We start from the raw sequence: 26105 nt of genomic DNA on the forward strand, positions 1-26105 counted from the left end.
ACAGGGTTTCGTGGGTGAAACGGACGGACGCGTCTCGCAACAAGTAAATCTCTGCACGCATTACATTCTATCGCACGTGTATGGGTGTGTGGGTTTGGTTGTGGTTGTCAGGGAGTTCCACATTTTGATCGTCCTCGTTCTCAAGAGTCGCCTTCGCACATACCCACAAAAGCGACTAGCGTTATCATTATAACCTCATAAAACACGTCCTATATATTGACGTCTCCCCTCCCGGTCCGGTTCTCTGACCAGCGTTTTCGAACGTTTATCCCACCGATACACCCACCCGTATCCTTTATGTAGGCTGCGGCAAAAACCCGGAGAGCATTTTTATCACCCTGGCTCGGAAACCAGGACGATAGGAACAAAAGGGGACCACCATCATGAGGATTCCGTAACAGTGAATGTGTGCCTTTGGTCACACCACAGCTGCTGGGATACAGTCCTGCTTCGGTACGGGTCAGTAGGCTTTCGTACGGACACTTGGAAATGTCCACATCTCTCTGAGGGACCGTGCGCAAACATCATCCTACCGAGTTTGCTTCAGTGATTTAACCTACCGCCACCAAAAACGGGGGAGTAAAAAGTGGATTGTCATGCGATCGTCCCCCAGACTTCAGGCTGGTAGGACGAAACATGGTATAAAGATTGTAATTAAATTAAATTACCGGTTGATGGAAGTACTGCTTCGTAATGAATGCGAAATTCATTAGTGAATGAGGCTGAAACTGACGTTGCAGTAATGTTTTTTTACGGTACCATTCTCACAGAAGTAAGAAGCTGAGAGATGGCAGGTACGGGCGACGCCATCTTTATCATTCTGTCAATGCGCTTAAAAGTGTAAGAAAGCGCAAGTATGTTGGTAGTAAATTTGAGATTATAATATCTATCCTGCCGTAATGGTAGGTATCCATAACTTAACCTGTTTGTTGAAGAACATCTCGCCTTCTTTAGTGATATTGTCACCGGAACCGTAATGTCCTTCAGTGCATGCTTTGAAGGTTTGTTTCACACCCCTGTCGGTAGTGAAGCGATATCATGTGCACAAAGCCCACCAACATCGGTCCTTCTAGTCATTCCGCTCAAGTGTGGCCAGCACTGTGTTCTCCAGCGTGTTCGAATCCATAAAACCTTCAGGACTGCCCGAAGCTGATAAGAAACCAAAACGTGGACGATCCGTTTGCCGGCTTCATCGAAAAGTGTCCTTCGTTCCACAAAAGGATATCGTCTACTGAAGAGTCCCAAAATAAAAGGGAAAACGAACTTAAAAAAAAACACTGTCCGACATCATTATCATTTTCACTCTATTCAAATTTGGGGATCCCCAATTTTATGTAGACTCGTAGAAAGTTGGATATTTGGTTCTAGTCGCAAGTGACTCTATCGTTAACTCTTTCCCACAACACACACACACACACGCATTCGAAGCTGTGGTGGTACTGATAAGGATTGATGTGTTTTGATTCGATTTGTTTGAAGGACATGCGGAGACCGCACCAGGCAGGAAAGCAGTGGTGAATTCGCAAGTGTCATGCACTCGGTGAAAAGTGTGGGCTGTGGTTGGATACTTTTTCTCGTAAAAAAAAATCCATCGCAGCTACTTTCCCAGCTTAAGCTTGTAGGTTAAGAAAACTTTTATTGTTTTACTTAGGAATAGAACAGAGAAGGTGGTGGTGAAGCGAATGAAGAAACAGGGACTGGGATTTTCCAGCGCTGGAAAAACTAAACGGAACGGAACCGAACGCTAACACCGTCTAGCGTCTCCAAAGTCACAAACACACAGTAAAGAATGGAGTGACTGGAGATTTACGTTTATTGAACTAAAGCCCTCGGGTTTTGTTTTGAAATGGTTTGTTGGAAAATTGTTCTTTCTACCTTTTCATTCTCATTTCATTCTCGCTTTATTTTCTCCTTTTGCACGGGTGACCCAGACGGGTGCAATGGACAGCGTTTTATTTTGAAAGTATTTACGATTATTACCCGTAGGCGTAAGGTTTTGCTGGGTGTACACTAACCAATGGTGAACGTTAGTGGACGTTGGGTTTGTATTGGTTTGGTTAAAAAAATGTCTATAAATTGATATTTATCAGGCGTTTGTGTTGAGAAGTTTTATGTTGTCCGTTCTATCGAAAACCGGTACGAATGGTGTGACACAGGAGAAGTTGTTCTAAGCTGCACTTTATTCAATAACCACAACAATCGTAACATGTTCAAAGGATAAAGAAACCATTTGTTGTCTTGAAATAATGTATTGTATGGGTGATTTTCGATGTGTGAACAGCTACTTACGTGTAAGCAAAATTAAGACTGTTTTTTCAGTGATTAATCGGTTATGATGCTTCTGAATTCGAATTTCAAATTTTCTTTACTTAAATTCTATTTTAATTGGGTTCACAAAGAGTCAGTATTTTTCAAGTTTTAATGTTAGTACCTTATGATTAAAGATTACATATTGTGCCCGTCATAAAAGTAGGATTTGAGTAGTTAGGATACCATTTTTCTAATATTTTTTAATGTGGTTGGAATAATATTAATGTAATTAATATTTCTTAAATAAGTACAATGCCTTAGCATACTATTCTAAAATATTGATACAATACACATTGGTTGAGGAAATATTTTATAGGAATATGTGTGAGAATAGTTATATAATTAAAGTATTTATTTAGTTTTTTTAACAGTAATTATAATTAAAGTTTATCGTTTTAAATTCACATCCTTTGACCGATAGATATCACTGTCCGATTTCGACTAACTCTCGCGTACTTTCTAAGCAATTTTTTACCCTGCCTTTGCCATTATAGCACATGGTCTTATGACACCAGCATAATCTCATCACTGGCTGTCGCTAACAACTTACTGTATCGTAGGATTAAAAACAAAAGAAATAATTGGGTGCTGAAATGCTTCTTAAAATATGATTGTGAACTAGTTTGGAAGGATAAAATTGAAACAAAATGTTAGCCATTCGCAAGCGCTACGAATTCATTTCATCCTCATGCTCAATGAAGTGCTTCATGTCTGAAATATCCAATCCTACGCAATTAAGCGTATGAAAAATAGATTATTCTAAGCAAATGGCAAATCCGCAACGAATAACGCAACGGTCGACGTCCCCTCCCTTTCGAGCCCCGTCCTCAACATTTCGCTCGTTTACTCGATAAATTCGCTTTTATTTTTATTTGACTGCAAACAGTTTATGCAAATTTCAGCACTTTGCACCACTATGGTTGCTTCCGGTTTCAAAAGATGGTTCGCCCATTGGCATCCACTTACCGCGCCCATCGTACGGCGTGTGTTACGTCCGTTTTTTGGATGGGCTTCAATTAATTGCGCACCCAACAATCTAAGAGAGATCGCGCAAATGGGAGCCATTTCACTGATTAAACACTTTCCGGGCACGATTTTATCCCCCTCCCGGGGTGTGAGTGAGACCAGTCGGAATCACGTGATGGTTGGTGCGCTCCTTTGTGCGCCACCTTGCAGCATGGATCGCCGAAGCCTTAGACCTTTGACTATCGGAAACAGAACGTTTTCTTCCTCGTCTGCTGTGGTCTGCTTCCCGCGGTCAATGCTATTCGCATCAAATGGTGATGCTTGTGTATCGCCAGCCAACCATTTCTAGCGCCGATGGTGATGATGAGCCGAGAAGACGTCACAATGTTCGCGTCGCGTCGAATGTCTTTCCTCTGTCGTTCGTACGCTTTTGTGCAGTCGGAAGCTTGCCGCCTTTCATCGTCAATGGTGCTGGTGGGAAATTCTCGGCCATTTCGCGTTGATACAACGAAAGTGCTTACTCCACGAAGACGCTAATGGCATTCAAAGCAAGCTCACCGTAATCGAACACTTCAATCGACAGCGACACGGTGACGGAGATGCGCGACTTCCTAACCTCCGTGCTTTCAGTGCTCGGGGTATCAGCTGGAACAGAACGGTTGTCAGAATCGTCTGTTGAAGCACAGCTCAGCTTCCTGTACATTGGTTTCTGCCCGGTTTCTCTTTTTAGGTAAGGCGAGATAATTGAGTAAATTTTAAAGCCACTACTTCGGCTACGGTGGAAACGGGTGTTGATGAGTTGGAGGTTGGTGTGAGGTGTCACTTTGTGGATGACACCTTGGGAACCTTCATTCATCTCTACAACCTAGAATGAGAACCAGTTTTTGTGAGACTTTTCACATCACGAGTTCTAAGCGTCATTAGAAGCAGGCGAGGATTTTTTCATCCCCTTTTTCATGCCTAATACCCTCGACGCTTGGTACTGGTGTCTCGGTACGTCCGTAGAACCCAGTGTTGGTCTATAAATTATAGGCGGTTCAGGTCAACGGGCCTTCAAACGCCGGTGAACGTCTGGGTTTAAATGGATCCTGGACCATCCAAATGGGATGTGGGAAGGATGGTAAAGTTTCACAGCTTGCACAAGCGGTTGAGTTAGAAACAATAAGGATCGATAAACATAACGAGACTCCTTCTTCTGGGCATTCTCGAATGTTACGAGGTGTTCAGCAAAAAGCAAAAAAAAAGGACCAACAAAAGACAACTCTCCAATGTTTGAGAGGCTGCTCTGTACGGATAGTCCGTGCCTGGTGCTGACTGCAAAAAGCCGTCCTCAGTTGAGCAAAAAATCCCAAACTTGCGAGAAACCGAAGTCATCATGGGCTCATGGACGATGGTCCCAGGTGGATGGTTTGCTGGAAGCAATCAGAAAATGCAATTAACCTTCCGTTCCCCGTTTGGTGGACATTCCCTCACCCGCTTCTCGGCCCAAGCCGTCGGGTATTACCGCGTCCGGTTGCTATTACGCACGTACTTGGACGTTGTTACGTTGTGTGCGTCTGGGTTTTATAGGCATCTCGCTGATATTTGCCTCAGTCCAACCAAATGCTACCTCCCGTCGCCTGTATGTCTACTTGGACAGTTTTGGCGGAAGCTCGGTAGGGAATAGGGTCTTCACGGTGGTGTTGGTTTAATATGGCATCAACTCGAGCCAACGTGTGTGGTTGAAGGAAGTTATTCCCTGGAAGAATTTGGTGTGTCAATCGGCACGGGAGAGAAATACTTCGAACCGTTGTAGTTTGTATGTGTGTGTGTGTTTTCTTTTTTCAAGGCAAAGCTTTAACTACCATGTTGTTATAAGTCCATTGGCCTTGTCAGTGGGAATTGATTTATTGGCATTTGGAACAACAAGACTCACTTCCGAGAAGTGTTCATAAATTTTCGTCCAAAACCACTTAAAAACCAGTGCGTTGTAGATTAGGAAGCGAAGATATGTGAAATGTTTCTCAGAAGTTTTCATCTTGAAAGGTACGTTCAGGAAGGGAAAATTTTAGTTATTTTTTTATGTTTAATATATAAATTGCAAAAAGAAATTTTTGGATTTCGTTTTGGTATGTTTCAGTGCAAAATGGCACAATGTACGATGAATATAAAATGTCTGTCCCTGTTATTCTACCATCCGTGCTTGTTCTCTTATCGCTGGTACGTGAAAAAAACATTACGCTCTGCATGTAAATGACTGTCGGACAAACATTTAGATTTAGAAAACTTCTAACAAAACCAACCAACGCTGATGCTTTTGATTTATTATCACGTTTCAAAATCACGCACGCAACCATTCGGGTTTTTAGGATGGTAGAAAATGGATTTTTTTCCTCTCGCTTTTACCTAACCTTATGGAGGCAATATTAAAATAGACGTCATTTGCCATTGTGCAAGGAAAATAATAAAAAAAAAGAAATCCTGAGCTATCTAGCATGTTCCATCAAAAGTATGGTACCCATCGCGCATATCGCGCTGGACAGCCTGGTTCGCCATTTGCCAGGGCAATAGAACCCACTGGGAAAGGTCTACAGAATTGCCTGCCGCATTCACGTTTGCCGCATGCGGAAAAATAAATTCTCGTTTACAGCGCGTGGCACGGCAGAAAGGAAAAGATTACAGCCACAGCGTCCGATCTGGGTGGTGGGGGGGTAGATGCTGCTTGCCACCTGTTTTTTGGGGTGGTTGCTTCGCCTCACCGGGATGCTGCCCCAGTTGAGCGGTGAGCACCGGACCATTGTGCCGCATTAAACCATCATCGGGAGCAGAGTATCCCATAGTTTGGCACTTCCTCGTACCGTTCCGCTGTTCCGCTTGCTGGACTGCGAAAGGGGGGCTTCACAATGCCCTGTCCTGAAGGGATGTACATTTATATCATGCGATCCTATCGTAAACGTTGCGAAAACGTGCTAAAGTACCTGATTTTTCTGGTTGCCCAGAGAAAGGATGGAGCCGCATGGTCAAGACCCGGCGGCCATGCGGACACTACTGCGGCCCGGTTTGTTTGTCTGGGTGAGTGGCTTTTGTGATAAAAATATTCCGCAAAATGTCAGCCTTTTTGATAATGGAACAGAATTTCGAGGAGATATGCATTTTCATCATTGATTGGTTTGGATGACGTCGGGAGTTGTTTGCAAGTGGGGTTTTTTTAAATTACTATAAGCTTCAAAACGGAACCACGTTACTAAATAATTATTAACTGAAAAAAGTAATTTAATTGTGTTGGCTGCGCACGCCTAAAGGTATGCAATGAAATGCAACAAGTCACTTTATGTGGCACTTCTTTTAAAAAACGGTGCATAGTGAAACTCGTCTTACACAACATTTTCACACCTCATAGCAAAATATCGCTCGCTCGGTGGCCCATATTTTAAAACACTCATATGTTAGCCGAAAGCATACTTCCAGGCGTTATTATTACATTATAGCTTTGTTCAAATTTGATCGCATCATAATTTTTGCAAATACGCAAGCATCGTAAGATAAAATATTTTTCTCTTTTCTTGTTACTACTTTTTTCTTTTGTTCTTCAGTCTTGATTCAGTTTTGCACTCTCATAGTAACCTCATTATAACGAAAAAAATGTTTCCTTTAACGTTATTTGAGTAGCGCATAATAAGCTGTTTACAGAAAGCCTCCAAATAACCCAAAAATGGTCTTATGATCACAAAACCTATAGATATGGGTTAAACATTCATTTGTTTTGATTTGATTTATGGTTTGTCTGGCATCTGCAGAATCAAAAACCACGGTGGAGTCTTGCTTTTTTTTCTGTCTCAATACATCTCGACACTGCAAAGGCCTAACTTTGGTTGAATGGTTTCCGTGCGGCTGAATACTGTACACAGAATTTGAATATTTGAAGCTGCTGTTTCCAGATTGGAAATAAATCAGCAAAGCATTCGGTGGTGTAATCTTCCAATAACCTTCAAGAGAACGATTCGGGCTGAATGTTGAAGATGACACAAAACGTCTGAAAGCAGTGATTCATTCATGAATTCAAAGTTTTTGCTTTGAATATTGAACCATTCGAGTTCTTTTGTTCCGGCTTTGCTTTTAGACTGTTCCAACCCTTCGTGTCTTGTCGCATTGTTCGCACTGTTGTTTCCCCTTTTGCTGTTGCGCTCTCATATCATTCACTGAAAACAAGCCTATTTGGATGAAAATGGACAAATGATTGGTAGTGATTGCATTTGTCACTGTGCTTTTCTCCTGATTTTTTTTTGCTCCCTTCTTCCCACGATCCACTTTTCATGTTTGTCATGTGAATACATTCCCATGGCTTATTTACTCATGCGCTCAATATGTTGCTTCATGCGTTTGATGCCAGCTGTTCATAGTGATTTCTTCCTCTTTTTCTCCTGTTCATGTGAATGAGACTTTTAACTGACTGTTTTGCATACATTCTTGATCGTTATTTCTTATTTTTTACCCCTCGTGGCAATGGCGTCTCCATTGCTTAACACAGATGGAGACGCCTGGTCGTTTGTGATGTTCAGTGCGTGCGGTGCACGATGAAAGAGAATTGTTCCCATGGAATCAAGAAAAGTGATTAACTATAAAAAAGTGTGTATAAAAATACACACGGTTTAACAACTTTAACCCGATCGATTGGTACAATCGGAGAAAAATCATTCTCAAGACGCTTTTGCCCGCGCCATAAAAAAGAAGGGTAAGAAAGATGAATTATTGATGGCGTCCTTCCAGAAGGAATGAAATGTTAACATTTGGCATGGATTATTGATAGCAAAAAAAAGGTACACCCCAGAAGGTGGCTTTGAATAAAAAAAAAAGAATGGGGTCGGAGAGGGGTATGATCAACATTCAGCAACATGCTGACGGCGTCGAAATTCTTTTATCTGCCGTTTGCTCGACCGAAACGAACAGCGGTGAACAGCACCACGGAAAAACATGTTTTTCTCCCGTTCCTTCTCATTAATCTCGTAACGGGTATTGTTGATACAGCGCGTTTTCGTCCGCCCCGTCCGCCATTACGGTTTGTTTGATCGTGATTTGTGGCAAACACCGCACAGACAGGAAGTGTGCCCGGTGTGGTGCACATTTCTTCTGTTATTTCCATTTTCTTCGCTTACCCGTTACACCGTTCCACCAAAAAAAAGTGGAACAAATTTTGCTTTGCCAGCGAATGGAAAGTTTTTGTTTGAGAAATGAATGGAATCTTGAATCGCTTTAGTGAAAGGAGGTAAAATTATTTATTGGATTTATTTTCCCAAACAGTTTCGCGGGGAAAAACTTTCGACGTAGGTAAAATTATATGCATGTGATATATTTGTTTGCATAAACGCTACCAGCACTGTTAACTTCATGTTTGTAGCAGAGGGTGCATTATTGGGAAGAAGTCACAAACAAATGGTAATATATTTTACCAGTTTCGCTTCATAGAAAACTAATAGTTCCTTTAAGTTATTGGCGATGGTGTCTTCAATATGGTATGAATGGCATTGCTTCAAATAAGTTGTAAAAGCTTATCAAAATATTACTTTTTTTTTAATCGTGTAGAACGGACTGACTGACGGACTGTATTGATATCAAAATACTACTAAAGTTTTCCAAAAACACTCGCTTAGTACTCTAAATTATGTTGAACACAATTAAAAGCTAAAATTGTGGATCACTAAACAAGTTGGAAAGAGCGTTTTAATAGAACCAATATTCATGCAACGATGACAAAAAATCAAATTTCCTCTGAAAAGTATGCAATCCGCACGACTAAATCTTCTTAACAAATGAAGCGATTTTAAGCGCTAGTTTGTACTTGATTTGATAAATTTTGAATAATGCACGCTTGTTCATCAAACTTAAATTGTAAAAAAATATTTAAAACTCACAAAACAGTATAACTTTAAACCACCCGTTTCACATGTTGCCTTCGTAAGCTTTAACACATTAAATTCTCATGCAAACGATAATATTCTCTGTATGACCATCTCGCTTTAGCGATCCCGTTAAAGATGGGTTTCGTAACAGAGGCGTAACAGCAGAAAACATAAACCGCCCAAGGCCATTGCACAAGCGACCACCAAGCGAAGGAAGAGGAAGAGCTTACAAAAAAAAGCTGAACAAAATCGTTAAAGAATAACACGCCGAGAAGCTCCGGAATTAAAATTGGAAGCATGATTTTTTTTTCTCTCTCTCTCTCTCTCTCATTTTTCTTTCCTGCATGCTTCTTTTAACATTCATGCTCAGGCACACATACAAACGAACATATTTATATATACGAGCTATCACAAAGGAACTCGCCTAAAGAATAAATGCCCCGTTCCAACTTTCCTACATTTCCTTGTGTGTTATGTTAACGATTTTTCCTCCCGAGTTTCCTTATCATTTTTCTGTCCCTTTAGTTTGGATTTTTCATCGTTTTGGTCGTCGTCGTCGTCGACGGTCGCTTGTTAGGCAAATTAAATACCGAAACACTTCCGACGTCGATCATCCGTTTTTTTGCCTTCTTCCGTCCCCTAGTTTGCTGATACGAACGAATCTTTTTCCCATTTTCTATCCAGCGTAAGGCAACACAGCGGCTTATTAAATCGGAATGGTTTTTTTTTGCTCTCCCCCTCGCATATTATTCGCATTGGAAAATTGTGTCACAAGTTTTTCTTCCTCTCGTTTCACATTGCAGAAGCCACCTTCTACACAAAAAAGGTGGGGAATTAAAAAAAGTTGGGAAAACTGATCTGTTTTATTCGGGACTCATTGTTGAGACTTCCGAGGAAGTAAAGGGCATGAGAGTGAAATTTCGAATTCCTTCCCTCTTATTGCCGGGAACTTTCCACAGTCAAATACTTCTCGATGAATTTCTTGCTTGGAAAGCTGAAAATCTTTAGCTCGCGGACGATCAGCAACCTTAACCTGACACAGATATAACCGCATAATGTGGAATTTGTGAGTGAGGCAAAATGTTACTCGCCCCCTTTTTTTGGGGTACTTTGCGTGCTAAAACAACGCCAGTGGAACACTCTAGGAGGATGAAACAAGGTGTGATAATATTCATTCAACAGTGGAGATGATGAAGCTGCGCAGACGAAGAATGAAGGCTCGAATGATGGAAGGAAATGCCTCGTAAACTGACAACCACTGAGCACCACAGTGTACAGCTGTGCGGTTGCCTTCAAGAGATGGCTCATTGAAAAAAAAGGCCGGGAACAGGAAATAATAGCACACCGAAGGTACAAGTCCGGAAGACGGGAGAATATGTCATCCTACTTTACTGCACGGTGCTTTTCCGCTCATCGTCAGCCCATTATCTGCGAAAGACCGTGACTGTGGTCGTCAGTGAATCCTTCTTGCTCCCCAGGCCAGGGTATCAGGTGGTGATGTGATGTGTTCCCGGACGGAAAATGTGGCTTCGTTTAACAAATCGCAAACGCCCTTATATAGTTAGGTGTATGTGTGTGTGCGTCTAGATGTAGTTGTATTTGTGCTACTCTTCTACTGCTAGTGTGGCAAAGTCCGTGTGTCCATGAACTAAAGAACTGATAGAGAAATAGAAATCGACGGGTGTTATGATAAGCCTCGGGTGGTTTCATCCGGCCGTTGAAGGAAAGCCGGAAAAGGAATCCGTGAGTAAAAACCCATGATAAAATAAAAATAGGAAGTAATCTCCCTTGCTTTTCTCATCGCCATTCTATCCTTTTCCACGAGAAGTGTCCTTCTTGGGAATGTACACCATCTTGTGGTGTTGAGTTCATTGAACAGGGAGAAAAAGGGAAAATAAAACAGAACCTCTACCAACACCAATTGCGGAAATTCTTTTCCCTATTCCTTGCATCATTCTGGTCCGCCAGATTCTGATGGTACAAATTTATCAGCTTCCTTTTGACACCGTCTTACGACAGAACTAGAAGAATACGACACCCGCTTGGTGGAGGTCATCCTTCCTTATTCATCCTACTGTACAGTAGAAAAAAATATCAAAAAATCAATACCAGAAATAGGCCGCTTGTTAGGCTTCTGGAAAAAAAAGATTACCTCCATTTTCGATTTCCAGCGCATTGTAACCCGAAACCTATCGGAGTTCGATGTGCTTGACCTCTTTTGTTTATTTTATTTTGGGTTTTTTTCTGGAAAAGATACGATGGAACTCAAAACGGGAAGCCATTTTCGGGAGGAAGGACACATCTGTAAAACTGCCGGAAGTTAAACAGATGGGACCTGCAGAATAAAGTTACCACAAGAGATGGGCAACGATGGAATGGGAAATTTTCCTCAGGCAGTCAGGCAAAAGAAGATACCTTGGAGCTTTGCCTTTGACAGTTTGGAAATGTATTACTTGTAATGGTAATATGAGACTTTCAATGTAATTTCTAATAAATTTACTTGCTTTACGTAACTTGCCTCATCAAGATTAAGAGATAATATCAATAGAGAAAATTAAAATCAGAATGAAAATTAAAATTAAAATAAAGAGGTATTTAATAACATCTAGTCGTAGGTACATGGTGTCTTATACGCGCAGATTCAAAGATAGCAGGATTTGATGAAGTAAGTAAGTTTTCAAAAAGGAATCTAATAAGAAAGAAACTATTAATAAGCCAATGCAATAATTCAAAATAGGACAGCAAACCATAAAACTTTGAAGTATAATGTAAAAAATAATAAATTAGACGAAAGATGCCTCTACTATAGTAAAAATGATTAAGTTCTTTTGATCGTCTAAGGGATTTTTTAATTTAAATCCATGGATTTATACAGTTATAAGTTATCAACAGTTGACACCTCGACTTAACAAGTTTTTTGAAGCTTTTGGAGCTTACTATTTCATAGTTAAGTTATCTCATGTCATTTCATCATCTTTAGTGTACGATTTGCACTTCATAGAGGCTGTTATACAATTTTTTTATTAACTTGAACCAATTGTTGCGATTTCCGCACATTGAAGAAAAAAACACCAGATTCGAACATCTGATTTGTGACATTGCGACTTCATTTCAGACTATGTTAATGATGATCCGGAATGCTTTCTTTTGTTTTTCATTCGGTTGTTCTACTCTGATTTAAAACTGTTATGACATTATAAGAAAAATGTCATAAAATATGAACATAAACAAAACAAATATCGATATTACATGAGTAGTTATTTACTGAATAAAAAAGGCAGAAAGTGTTATGCTACTATCAAGGCACACCATTGATATTTAATTAAATCAACAATTCTTCAACAAATATCATATCAAATCATCATTAATGCATCGACGATTGACGTATATATTCGTATGAACACGTTTTTCAAGTTTTTATTGTTATAAATCATTACGCAAATTGTAATTAAAGTCATTAGTGGAAGAATAATGTAACATCCATTTTTTTTCTTACCAATTACTTCCAGATTGAAATGTGCCGTGCTTGTTGATTGTCAAGTCATTGCTTTCCATAGCGAAAAAAAACCCTAACGAGCAAACAACTGAAACGACCTATAAACTGACCATTGTCAATGAGACGGCAGCAATCCAATGTAATTCAGGCCACTGGTTGGGAGCTTTGTCCAGCAAAACAAACGGCTTGTGTTTTTGTTTTCTTCACATCGTACCCTGAAAGTGGTTTATGTCATTGGCATTGTGTTTTTTGTCATCTTTGTTTCTTCACTACAGCTACCGTTCGCTCGAATTTATGATGCCTGCAAAACGTTCATTTTCCAGGTTTTTCTTTGCTTCACAAATTTATTTTACAACCCCCAACTAAGAATGAACTTTTAGCGCGAAAAATGTCACTGCATTTTCTTTCGGTGGGTGATAAAAAGCCAATGGCACACAAAAACAGAAAACACACAAATACATTGGATCGTGGTTGGTACGTGTGTGGGAATAAATCGGAAATGCTTACACTTTTGGGTTTCAACCCCTAATTTTCTGCACCAAATACCATTATTAATTTCCCGTATCGGGGGATGTGAAAGATTTTTGCCAGTGATGGTAGTTTAGGTTCGAGGTCGCATTCGAAATCGTGCTTCGTCAGCACACTGGCGATAAACCGGAAACGATGGGACGGCATGTCGAACTAATCCATGGACATTCTTTGATACTTCTACTACTACTTCTAGTGCTGTCACTACTGGGGAAACGGGACAGCATCCTTGTGGTTGTAACTCCCACAGGACAGTGACATCGAAGGAAAGCGTTTTATCCACGCGTGAAAAGGGTTGGATGCAGGTTCCAGCCAGGCAACATTTTGTGTGCAGTGGCGAGGAATGGGGGGCGTTAGTTTTCGTGACAAACAGTCATAAACTAATCCGGATATCCATCGGCCGACCTCGGTTGGCTGCCTTGTGCATGATCGTGTAAACAACCGAACCAGCATTAAAGTACGATTTAACGATAGGGGATTGTGACAGGATAACGAATATAAACATGTCGTAACTTTATTGAAGAAAAAAAACATGCAGAAACCGTTGCGAGAGGGTTGATTCTATAGGTATAAGAGCACACGATAAGAATGGGGTCACACAAATTGCACAAGTACACAAAAACATGGCTTGTGAAAGTATTTTATTTCACCGTAAAAAGTTTCTGATTTATTTTTACAGCTTTAAATTAATACTAATATTTTAAAGAGCAGAACTATTCTATCACATTTAGCGCACTTTCATAAGAGACTATGGGGATTTATTTTGGAAGATATTTCTCTACAACAAAATGTTTGTCTAAAGTAATCAGAAGAACAAGATGGATGAAAAATATAAATTTTATCACCTCCACCATCAAATGATAACAAAACTTAATTTCGCTTCAAAAACATTCCAGACACAGCAAAACAGAAAACACCCAAAATCGAAAACCTGATCCTTATTTGATGGGCGCGTCGGGTACCGGTATGAAGGCCACTCTTTTCTACCACTCTTTTTTCTACATTCCTTTCTTTTCATCAATATTGAACCGGGGGGCTAGAAATCATTTTTCGATCCATAATGAACCGTTGGCCATGATCTTTTTTTTTCTTCCCAAATAAATTGGTGGAATGCAGAAGGAATTCTACCATAATGTTTGCTGCTTGCAAACTCACAATGTTCAAAGGTCTTAAATGCTGCACAATGACAGCGTGAGCTCGGTTTCCTAACATTTTCTGTGATGGAATTCAAACGGTTGGGTTTTTTGCTCTTTCGATCGTGTCAAAATTGTGCCGAAAATTATGAAACGATGCGGGGTCCAGAGGGGTGAAACTCTAAAAGAGAAGATTTATTGCTTTCGAAATGTGGATGACTGGTCACGGTTGTATTTTTTTCTGCCTTCATAACAATTTTTTCACAAAAAAAAAAAACAGATGAGAGTGGCGAACGAAAATAGTTAGTGTAGAATTGCAACAAGAAAAAAAAAGAACGAATATCAGGAAACAAGCTCAACATGGCCGGTGTAGGCTTTGTAGGGTTTATACTTCACTAAGGTTTTTATTTTGCGATGACTCAACGTGTTTGTAGAATCATCGTTTCCTTCCAAGGTTTGACGGTCATTCGGTTAAAATGGTTCACTAAGCTTGGCAAGCTTTTCTATGCGGTAGAAAAGCTTTTTCACAGGAAGTAACACCCTTCACACCATTAGGGACCGTCAATCGGTGCTCTTGATTGAAACGTTGTTAGGTGAGCAAAAGTCCATCGAAGAATGATGAAATTGACCGATAAGACTACAATTTGTTCGAACCGGATATTGATCGAAGGATACACGGTCACTATTAAGTAAGCGATTTTTAATGTCGCATGGATAATGATAAAAATGCACTTCAAATTCTTCCACTTTAGTTCATAAATCACGTTGTTAGCTGTACCGTACCGTAGACAGTAAAATTGTGTTAAATTTGACAAATAAGTAATCAAATGATCTTCCTACGCCTAAAAGTATGCAATTCATCAGTTCATTTTCCATTGATTTGTTTAAGAGGAACTATCAAATATTGATGAAATTTCACTAACCATAGCCATAATGCAATAATGGATTTCGCAATAAATCTCTAGAAAAAAATTGTAAAAGAAATGAACAATTTAAAGAGTAGCTACCAACAATATTTCTGTTTTCAAATTGAAAGCTTTTTCTTCCCCCCATGGCGAACTGGTGACGTTCGATCTTCTTAAATACCGTTACCAACAACGCATATTCGACTCGACGAAAAAAATTGACAGATCGGAATGGCAATATTGCAAACGAGTTTCACAACTCGTCCTTTGCCGGAGACAGTCAATCATGAGTGCGTGTGACATTTCTTTTATTATTTCACCGCTTTTTTGTCCCGTTTCTTGCTCTCTTTTTCTATTTCCTTCAAAAACAATCAAACAGACAGCTGGCACACTGGATGAAATGCATGCCATTTTGAATATGAAAGTTTTGGTGTTTCGTTTTTTTGTTTGTTTCGCTTCTCTTTTTATCCCAACGCTCTGCCAAAAAGAGGAAAACACAAAAAAACCACTGCCGAGGACACACCAAGGACAAACCACGCTCGGACTCGGTACCCGTGCCGTTCCTATAAATTCCTCACAGAGCAGAGAAAACAATTTATGTTCTAAATATTTCAACCTTCTGCGAGGCCGCCCAACAATGATGATGGAAATGGTGAAAAAAGCGAGAAAGCTCACAACGGTCCGTTTGGACTGCAATTCGAGCCGAACGGCAAACACCAACGTTCGTCAAAATGGCATTCGTTTGCTATGAGGGTGAAGAGTGAGAAAGAGAGAGAGAGAGAGAGAGAGAGAGAGAGAGAGAGAAATCAGCAACGTCAAACAAAAAAAAAAACAGAAAAACGCACCCGTCCAAGTCAGGCTCATTCCAAACATAGCCATCATTCTAAACGAGCTCTTACCGTGCCGGTGCTGCACGTTGGAACGATTCTGCAGAAAGACCACATTAGCTGGAAGGCACACTGTTGGCAAGGGATGGAAGGATGAGTACAATAAATATTCGTCTAAGTAATGAGAAGAATTCCCATCGCCAGTGTAGCACCAGTTGAGGTGGGAAGAGAAGACATGCAAAAGATATGGTACGCGCGTTACCTTTTGCGTTGTTACTGACATATGAAACCAAACCACCAAACAACAGAAATTAGGGCTGCAAAAATCCCAACGGAACCTCACACCCGTTATACGAGAGGATTCGTTTTTGCTTCATCGTCTCAGTTCCAAGTTAAAAGTGCTGCAAAACAGTCGAGGGAAGACACTGTTCACCTTCGGGCAACAAATAGCAGCCAGTTGTAGGTTGGACAAGAGGATGAGAAACAAAAATTCCCACGGTTCTTTCTCTCTCTTCCAGCGTTAAATGTCAACAGAAGAGAAACAGAATCTTTTTACCGACACCCACAAATGATACACTTGCCAAAAAGGGACGAGAGCCACACACCCACGCATTGGAGATGATTTTTTTTTCTTGTCCACCAACACACGTGGGCGCATTTTGCTAAGGCATCCTTGCACAGCGAAGACACTGTGTGGTTCGTGGAAATCCAAAACCGAAACAAAAATTTAATCGAATATCATATCAAGCGACGGGCGGGCATTACAAAATGTCCAGCCATCCATACGAGGACGACATGCAGATAGGTCGCAGCGTGTTTCGTGTACATGTCGTACGTACACAAAGGAGCAAATGTACCCACGCGCGTACATTTTGACAAGACGCTTTTGTAAAATGTCATCAGGCTATCGTTGTCGGTATGCTACTGCTGATAGCATAGCGCGATATCATGATATGCTGTGGGAGAAGGTTATTTTGAGATATATTGAGTCGAATGTAGGCAGCATTGTTAAGTTTATCTCCGATGGCTGTAAACCTAACGGTAACGGTGGGAAATATTCTTAAGGGCTTTACATTCTATAATCATAATGGATGTAATTTTAAACTTATGTACTCATGGTTTTAATTAACCACGCAAATGTACCATAACTTGTGTTTCTCTTTATTTCCTTTATTTGATGAACGAAATTTTCCGTTAAGAGTTATCGTAAATAAAAAAACTCATTAAAACACTAAAATAGAACGATAGCGCCTAAATGGCTGCAAATTGAGCATCAATTAGCTTCTTATTAACAAGAGAAATAGGTGTAACTAGATTCAAGTTTTTAATGTTTTTCTGCAAAGCTAATCAACTGATTCAAATAAGCAATTTAAAAAAAAATCAAACATTGAATCTGTAGAAAAACGCGGCTTTTTTAATACTTTCTTTAGGGACGCTTTTGCGAACCAAAAAATTAGTTGCTTTATTCCTTGCCGATTTTCTACAAAAGAGGTTCGTTGTTTGTGATCCCGCCCATTTTATAAGTTTTCGCAAACCTAAACTCACCACAGTTCTAACCGTTTTGATCGAATGACAAGATCTACACATTTATGTCGACATTAGAAACCGCAGTGACAGCGGCGGTCGGTGTAAATACCGTTTGTTTACAACATTGCCCCCTGCAGTGAGAAAACCGATCTTTATATCTCACTCAACTTCCTGTCGCTGTCATTAGTGTTTTCGTTGTCAATTTTCGCACGCGCTTGCTATCGTACTAATCTCTCTCCTCACCGGTAAGTATTTTGCTGTCGATATTTAAATAACTCTAGTTTCGTTGCAGGACGTTTATAAATGCCGCTAGGAGTTCGAACGCTCGCCTGTCTCACTTGACCGTCTTCGGCCCTAACTACCTCGATCACACGACCTTTTGGCCAACTGTTGCGCGGTAAACGGTTATCGATTGCTACTACTGTGTCACCCAGCTGGATTGGCCGCACGTTTTCGAACCACTTCGATCGACGGGTCAACATAGAAGGATATTCGGCTATCCACCTCTTCCAGAATAAGTCGGCGAAGTGCTGTTCGGCTCGCCAAGCTGATTTCACGACGGCTCCAACCTCGGTAAATACGACGGGCGGCTTCGATAGTACGTATGTCAGTAGTCTCGAATTGATGACGACCTCGATTTCGGTGAACGCGGACATCAGGACTTCATCCGTCGGGTTCCGTGGTAAATTGAACTGACCTAGAACCTTCTTTACAGAGCGGAACAACCGCGTGGCAGCCGGCGGGTTGAAGCTCCACTTCATATCCAGGCCAGCAAATTCAGCCATCAGCGCGTCGACATCAACGGTTTGAAGTGCCTCTTCCAGTTCCCGTGCCGAACCGACGAAATTCGAAATCATCTCCCAGGGTTTTCCACGTCGAACAAAACGTCGAATCGCCATGATACAGGAAGCCGCGGTCAGTGAATGAGCCATCTCCAGGTGCATCGCTCGGGACGTCAGACAGGTAAATATAACTCCCCTTTGGCGGAGTGTTACGCTGACATTCAAGGTACCGGATAGTCGTCCTCGCATCCTCACTACTTCGTGCGCGTCGAGTACCGGCGAAAGTTTGTAAAGCGGGCTGCTTTTCTCCACTCCGCTCTTCCATGGCTGCGATCGGGGTGGCTCCCTTTTCAGGCAACATATCTCGCGTGCATAAACATCTGCTTGTATTCTGCTAAACAGAATACACTCAGCTTGCGCCCGTTCCTTCTGCGTTAGTGTTCCTCCTAAAAAGATGTGTCTCCGCATGGCACGACGGACGTTAGCAATGAATCTTACCACATATCCTACTGCTCGCAGAAGCCTTTTCCACCTGGAAAAGCGGTTAAAATATTTTAGCCGATCAGCGATACTGTGATGTAGCACGTTGGGACATAGTTCCTCGGCGGTGCTCGTAGTAGGTGCTTCATACATCGGCCAGTTCGACTCTGGGTCCCATAGGAAACTCGGCTCGTTGAACCAGCGACTTGGTGTTAGATCCGGTGTTTTGGTCAACTTCGGGATCACGTGGCGTTTCAATGCGGCAGCTTTGTTACACGGCAAGCGGTTGTCGTCGTATTTCCAACGTTGTCCTGTTTCGAACCTGTCACCCTGCAGCTTCGTTTCCTCGCTACGTATCGCCAACGCCTGTTCATCGTGCTTGAATTTGAGTTGACGCGGAAGTTTAGTGATACCGAGCGAATCCAGAGAGGGATAAGTCTTGACCTCAGCCGTCGGCAGATCATCGCTGTTTCCCTCGACACTGCAAATATGAAAGTTTCTGTGACCTCCAGTCACGTTAGCGGTTGCAATCGGACACGGTCCGTATATAATCCAGCCCAGGCGCGTTTTTGATGCAATTGGTTCGTTCATCCTTCCTTCTATACATTTTAGAGATTTACCCAATCTACAGTTATCTACACCAATTAGAAGTCGAGGTACAGCATTTGTGTAAGAAGTTAGCTGCAAACGTTTCAGGTGTGGGTACACTGCTTCCAATTGTTGCATATCAATCGACTGTGAGGGTAACGCTAGATTGGTAACGGTGTGCACCTTAGCCAAGTCGTGTACGGGAGCCCCTTTGTACGCACCAGAGATCTGCACCGCTAATTGGACGGAGGCCTTTTCATCTTTGGTTGTATCTCCTGTCCACTTGAGACACAACGGCCGGGACATACCACTCAAACCCAACTCTTCCATCAGACTGTGGTCCATGAAGGTCGACGATGATCCCTCGTCGAGAAACGCGAACGTGTGAACCACTCTGCCGTCTTTACCACGTATCATTACCGGGACATACCGGAACAAGGTGCGATCATTTGAGCCGGAATGCGTTAAACAGTGCTTCTCCTGCGCGTTACTGGTACTCAAAGCCCCATGAAGCAGCTTGTGATGCATCGCCTCGCAGCCGTTCAAACCACAGAGCGTTTTAAGATGGCACCATCCCTTATGAGATTTTAAACATTTTCGGCACAGTTTACATTCACTTACGTGTTCCTTTCTTGCAGCTACCGTCATCTCGAGGAAACGTTGACAATCAACTAGGCTTGCACACTCTCCCTGGCATGCGGAACATTTAGGTGTAGGAGGAGTGTACTTACCGCTCGGTGCTGTAGCGTGCATGTTCATGTGCGTGGTGGTCGGATGACGTTGCTCTGGTCGTGAAGGTTTCCCACTGCGCCGGCGGTCTGTGTCTGACGGTCCGTCAGATCTTACGGGAACCACTCTACTAAGAGCCTCTGCCAGGTCGCTGATCCAACACCCGAACTCCGTCAACGTTACGCTGGGTAACCGCTGTTGATGTCTCGCCCACTCGATGCAGGTCGTCGACGGCAATTTCGATACCAGCTCCTTCATCAGGACTACGTTGCATGTGTATTCGGGCAGCCCAGACGCCCTGATGGTCGCACACATGTTTCGTACCGCGAATCCAAAGTCGGCCAAGGTCTCCAGTTTATCAGCTCTTGGTGCTGGCATGCTCCTCACTTTCTCTATCAACGCGTCCACAATCACATCAGGTCTACCGAAGCGCAGCTTGAGTGTGGCTATAGCTTCCTTCAATCCCGATGGCAGCAACAGCAACGAACTCACCGCTTCCAATGCAGCTCCTTTCAACGCTTTCTGCAACCTCATCAGGTTTTCATCGTCGGAATAACCGCAGACCGCCGTAGAGTGCTCGTAGCTTGCAATAAAGAGTGGCCACTGTTCTGCCGATCCTGAGAAGGTAGGCAACTCTCTTCCGCTGGCCTTTCGTGCGGCAATTTGGGATTGGCTCAAGAATGTGTATCCGGAATATCCGAACGTTCCTGCATGTCCATCAGTCAACGGGTTGTACGGGTGAGTTCCAGGCGCGATCGTGTGTGGATGTGTAAATGCGCTAGCCTGGTGAACGGGTCCGTGAGGCTGTGCGAAGGTGTTGTATCCGCGATCTTGTACGCGGGGTGGTGAAGAGGTGCTGTGTCCGTAAAATTGAGCGTGTGTTTGTGCCGATATGCCGTGTTGATATTCGTGTGCCAAAGTGCTGTGTCCAAAGTTATTACCGTTTCCGTGTGTCGTCTTGTGCCTGTTGCGAGGATCTCGCGACAGAAGTTCATCGAGCGCGCGTTGCCACTCCCGGAAATCCGGATCACATGGCGTAGTTGCGTCGTATAACGTTGCTGGGTTTCGTGTGGCTGTGGTCGGGTTATCCGCATATCGAGAGCGTTGGACCTTTTCGAAGGTTCCGATGGGCCTTTCCGCAGCGTCAGTTGAAACACCATTTTCTTTGTTCAGCAGCCATGCACTCGCCTTTTCCAATTCGGTACGTGGTTCGCGCGCATCTACTCGACCTATTTTTAATAACTCCAGCTCACGCTCGCGGAGTTCCACTAAACGTTGTTGCACTTCGATTTTAAAACGATCAAGCTCAAGCTGCTTCCTTCGTAGTTCCTGCTCGGAGGTCATTAACCAGCCAGGGGTCACTGACCGATGAGTGTTCGCCATCGCTGAGTTGGATGCGCCATCATTGACGCCTCCCGCGAAGTCCGGTTGTGTATGATCGTTTTGTGCGCTTGTCGATTTCTGGTTAGGGAGCGGCCGGGCTATCTGCGGTGTCACGTTCGGCGTACCGACGTTCGTGTATCTTACCGGAAAATATCCCCACGGGGTTTGCATAGTTTGCTCGCCTCGGTGGCTTAGCCTCCCTTCGCTCTGGGGCGATCCTTCGACGGCCACGGGCACTTGAGCTGAACACGATGGCGTCGTATTCACCGCGACTACGTTGTCGTGCTCTGCCGGCCGGTCAATCGAGGGTGTTTCATGGCCCTCTCGCTGGCTCGTCATACGCCCGCCTTGCACCGTCAGATCGTCGTGTTCCATCTCGCGATTCACCTTTTACACTCGCGCGCACTGATCACAATTGCACTCCCGAAACTTTACTCGCGTTCGCGATTATCCCCGGTGGATAATACTTACACCTTTTAGCGGAATTTGTAGAAGCGCGCCCGAAATTAGTAGTTCGAAGCAAATAAGTTGCGAATAGTAACGAATCTTACTAATTTTTTGTAATTTTAGAATTTCCAAACTAATTTTTTGGAATGTAGAAAAACGCGGCTTTTTTAATACTTTCTTTAGGGACGCTTTTGCGAACCAAAAAATTAGTTGCTTTATTCCTTGCCGATTTTCTACAAAAGAGGTTCGTTGTTTGTGATCCCGCCCATTTTATAAGTTTTCGCAAACCTAAACTCACCACAGTTCTAACCGTTTTGATCGAATGACAAGATCTACACATTTATGTCGACATTAGAAACCGCAGTGACAGCGGCGGTCGGTGTAAATACCGTTTGTTTACAACAGAATCCTTTGGGTTTTAAATTACATGAGGATTATATAGTAAATTTCTTTGCTTGGTGCTTCAATAAACATTTAACTTTAAATAAGCTTTTTCCTCATTTTTAGTAAACAAACATTTTTGTGCGAAGTATGTTGGAATTCAGAAACATTTACTATAATATAAATCAACTTCAATAGAACACTGAGCGAATAATGATAGCACCTTAAATACTGCAAATTGGAGATCAGTTACTTTTTAGTAAAAAAAATACAGTTGTTATAAAATCCAGTTGTAAATGCGCCTTTATTGCAATAGTAATAAACTGGTTAAAATAAATCATTTAAAATCGAAATTGTTCATACTTTCGTTTAGGAGAGTTAACTCATTCTAATTGGATAAATATTCTAAAAAGAAAGTAACATGGTTTGGTAAATCCGTTTAAAAGGAAAATAAATTATTTTGCATTACTTTAGTAAATGAAATTGTCTGCACGAAATTTTCAAACTAAAAGTTTAAATAATAAAAAGATCAAATTAATCAATCGCAATACAACGGTGACCGAATAATAATAGCGTATAAATGTTTTCAAATTGCATAAAAGCTAGCTTTCTAGGCATCAATACAATGATGCTTTGCACATGTAAATTATATCAAATACGGAGACTACATCCATCAAAAAAAGAATGCTTATTAAATTGTCTTACTAAACCTTTCAATCGCTTTCCAGTCATGGTGATTGATAATCCTCGTACAACCGGAAGTTATTGAGAACATATATTTTTTTATTGTTTTTTTTTTGCAAACAATTCACCATATCGAATCGACCCAACCAATCAAACGCATGAGTCTGGAACGGAAAGGCCTGCCCTGAAGTCTGCCATCATCAACCACAGACAGCTTAAGGCGAAGAAATAGCAGAAGAAGAGTAAAGGATTAGAGTAAAGAAGGCATAAAGGATTTGCCATCCCACCACTCCATTCCTTTCTCTTGTACGTAGAATGCCTTGCCTTTATTATCGGATCGTTGCTTAAGTCGAAAAATATGGTACCAAAGAGCGAGTAGTGTAGGGAAGCTGCCGGTTGTGTTAAAACCCTTTGCCAAAGCCCCGTGTCTTCATGATGCGAAAGTAATGAGAGCGGAAAAACCGGGCTTTTCTTGCTTTGTTTGTTTTGCGGCCTCAGGAACCAGAATGAACGGAGGAAATGTGAAAAATACGGACACGAAATGAGACAAAGATTCGCAACTTTGCGTGAGAAAAACAAAAACTCTTTTGCTTCCTTGCCCAATTCCCATCGGGCTATAGAGGCAGTTGAGCGGAAATTGATTTATGCTCACATGTGTGTGTGTGTGTATGTGAGACTCGGATAGCAAAAAGCTTTTCGTGTGTTTTTTTTTGTTTTTCAATTTTTCATTTTCCGTTTTTGCTTCGGGTGGTTTTTTTTGCCTCCCGGCAATTATTTTCCCATTTGTCTTGTTCGCTCTCGAAAACTTCGCTCGCACTGTTTCTAGGTAGGGAACATTTGACGCATCCACTGAACCGTGGCTTTGATTCAACCTGAAGAGTTACTTCTGCATGGTTAGAGATTTGTAGTTTGTGAGGATTTGTACGTTTTTCGAACGAAACTCCCCAGAGTGGTATGTATACGATGATTTCATCCATTTCTCAACATAAATCCGGATCGTCGTTTTTGGAGAGATGATAATGCGGAACGGAAAAAAGGGGAAAAGAGACGTCCATATTTTCTTTTTATTGGCTTCTTCCCGGCATTCCACCAGCTTTACTTTCCGTAAACTTCGATCGTAAAGTTGAACCGTTGATAGGGTTTCGAGGTAAGTTTGAGCGTCACATTGGATTGGTACACTCCACCGGACACGATACCAGCGTTACCACCTTTTCCGGCCGGTACGTTATCACGAGCGTAGATAGCGGTAATGTTCGGTGGCCGGAAGGAACCCTACAAATGCAGCATAGGAGCGCGTTAGACCTGCCATCTTCCACACCAAAGGAAACGGTTTCGTTTTTTTTCTCCTTCCATTCACACTGTACGTACCACTGCTGGCAGATAGCGATAGATGCTGCTCTTCTCCGGCACTGGTAGAGAGTTGTTCACGACCACGGCATAATCTAGCAGACGATCTCCAGACACTCGGCGACCCCACTGACGACTTTCACCATAAATCAACACTACCGAAACGCTAAGAAATATCACCGCACAGCACGCGATCGTTTTCATTTTTGCTTCTCGCACGTGTTAAGCTTCCACTGGTGCACTTAATCGATTCGGTTCAACAGCTAATTATACTCTGCTTGCAAGCTGCAAACTGTACTCATCTTTTATATACCAACCCCGCATCATCTATCAATCAATCAATAGCACAAAACGTTGCAGAAATCAACCACTTCAGGATGATTCACGGCGCAAAGTGTTCATCACTAGTGACAGCGTGCATACACACTTCAAACCCAAAGCCGACACTGATGGGGAAAAAAACATTGGCAAGTACTTCATTCACATGTGCCTGGAACTGTTAACGATGTCCGGGGAATGATAGGGAAGCAGAAGTCATTCAAGTGGCGTACGATCTCTTTTACTCATTCAAACCTTCAAATGGAACGGTGTAGCGTTGCGTCTTGGTTAAATAAACGATGAGACCACTGACCACTTTCGAGCACGTTACACGAAGCCCTGGATACTAAGGATTGGTACAAGTAGACGGGAAGCAAGTGGTAGGATGTCAGTAAACATATGTTCACCTTACCATGTAACAAGATACAGCTACAATTTTCCCCACTGCTTCTCTATCTGCCCTTTTTGTTGGGCTGATGCGACATCTCCATGGCCCGATAGTGAAATATTCAACAAGTTTTCTTTTGCGACATTGGCACACAACATTGTTCGGGGAGCAGAATAGCCTTAAAAGTCAATGTACGGCTAAATAAATAATGCATGGTTGATTCGTTTAGTGCAGTACAATATCTTATTTGAAGTTTGATGTAACCACTTTGATATATTTAGATAGCCTGTTTTATGCGTTTGATAGACCATAATCAATTTTGTCAGCAAAGGAAGTTAAAATATTTTTTTTATTATGGTAATTTGTTTATTGTTCAATCAAAGAATATGTACATAAGTATAAACACTTTTTTTTCAATATCATGGTTCTTCTCTTTCGTCAATCCATTTTTAATTTATAAACTTTGTAAATTTCTCTGAAACTTGTTCGTGAGTGCGTCTCATTATTGAATTCGTTAGCAAAGTTTGATCGCCACAATAACAAAATCGTATTTATTCCTTAGGTCATTAAACAAAGTTAGTATCTTCGTTTCGGGCAGATCTTTAAGAGTTAGGCAACTGTTACGATCAGAATTTCGAACTATAAATATTGTACTAACGACCCAGTTATGCAAATGATGCAATTTTATAATGCACTAGCAAATTGATTTTAATATAACTATTATTCTAGTTGGAAATAGTTTTAGAAAACTCTTAAAGCGATTCTTTCACGTTCCCAACTAACGTTTCGTTCAATCTATGTGTGTCAACTCACTATTTATCCATGTTAAGGTATCTTAGTATTAAATTTTTTTATGTGTTATGTATTCTTGCTGGATAGCTTAAATAAAATAAATTATAATATACTATATAAACAAAAGGAAACATAATTTAAACGGCATTCAATTTGAAAAAAATCAACATTTACAGAAAATATTAGTTGAAATAAAACCCATGAAAAACATTAAATAA

At 41.7% G+C, this 26105-nt stretch overlaps 3 protein-coding genes across 9 annotated transcripts in view; all 3 read right to left on the bottom strand.

Annotated features, from left to right (window-relative positions):
- LOC125771938 (uncharacterized) overlaps window positions 1-26105 on the bottom strand; it is a 162316-nt gene that overhangs the window by 130876 nt on the left and 5335 nt on the right. The window lies entirely within an intron of this gene.
- Window positions 17784-20113, bottom strand: LOC125771951 (uncharacterized). The gene is made up of 2 exons (XM_049443170.1): window positions 18982-20113; window positions 17784-18882 (listed from the first exon to the last, which is right to left on the bottom strand). Exons 1-2 carry the CDS (start codon window positions 20064-20066, stop codon window positions 17808-17810), a joined length of 2160 nt encoding a protein of 719 aa, XP_049299127.1. The 5' UTR covers window positions 20067-20113; the 3' UTR covers window positions 17784-17807.
- Window positions 24074-24689, bottom strand: LOC125772022 (probable salivary secreted peptide). The gene is made up of 2 exons (XM_049443297.1): window positions 24411-24689; window positions 24074-24314 (listed from the first exon to the last, which is right to left on the bottom strand). Exons 1-2 carry the CDS (start codon window positions 24591-24593, stop codon window positions 24138-24140), a joined length of 360 nt encoding a protein of 119 aa, XP_049299254.1. The 5' UTR covers window positions 24594-24689; the 3' UTR covers window positions 24074-24137.

The sequence above is a fragment of the Anopheles funestus genome, chromosome 3RL (genome assembly GCF_943734845.2).
Source record: "Anopheles funestus chromosome 3RL, idAnoFuneDA-416_04, whole genome shotgun sequence".
In the NCBI taxonomy this organism is placed as follows: domain Eukaryota; kingdom Metazoa; phylum Arthropoda; class Insecta; order Diptera; family Culicidae; genus Anopheles; species Anopheles funestus.

Bases quoted from the DNA above. Each gene is read 5' to 3' on its own strand.
- LOC125771951 (XM_049443170.1), bottom strand. From the start codon at position 20,066: ATGACGGTAGCTGCAAGAAAGGAACACGTAAGTGAATGTAAACTGTGC. The intron at 18,883-18,981 runs GTATGAAGCACC...CCGCTTTTCCAG, and splicing joins CCAGAGTCGAACTGGCCGAT to GTGGAAAAGGCTTCTGCGAG.
- LOC125772022 (XM_049443297.1), bottom strand. From the start codon at position 24,593: ATGAAAACGATCGCGTGCTGTGCGGTGATATTTCTTAGCGTTTCGGTA. The intron at 24,315-24,410 runs GTACGTACAGTG...CTGCATTTGTAG, and splicing joins ATCGCTATCTGCCAGCAGTG to GGTTCCTTCCGGCCACCGAA.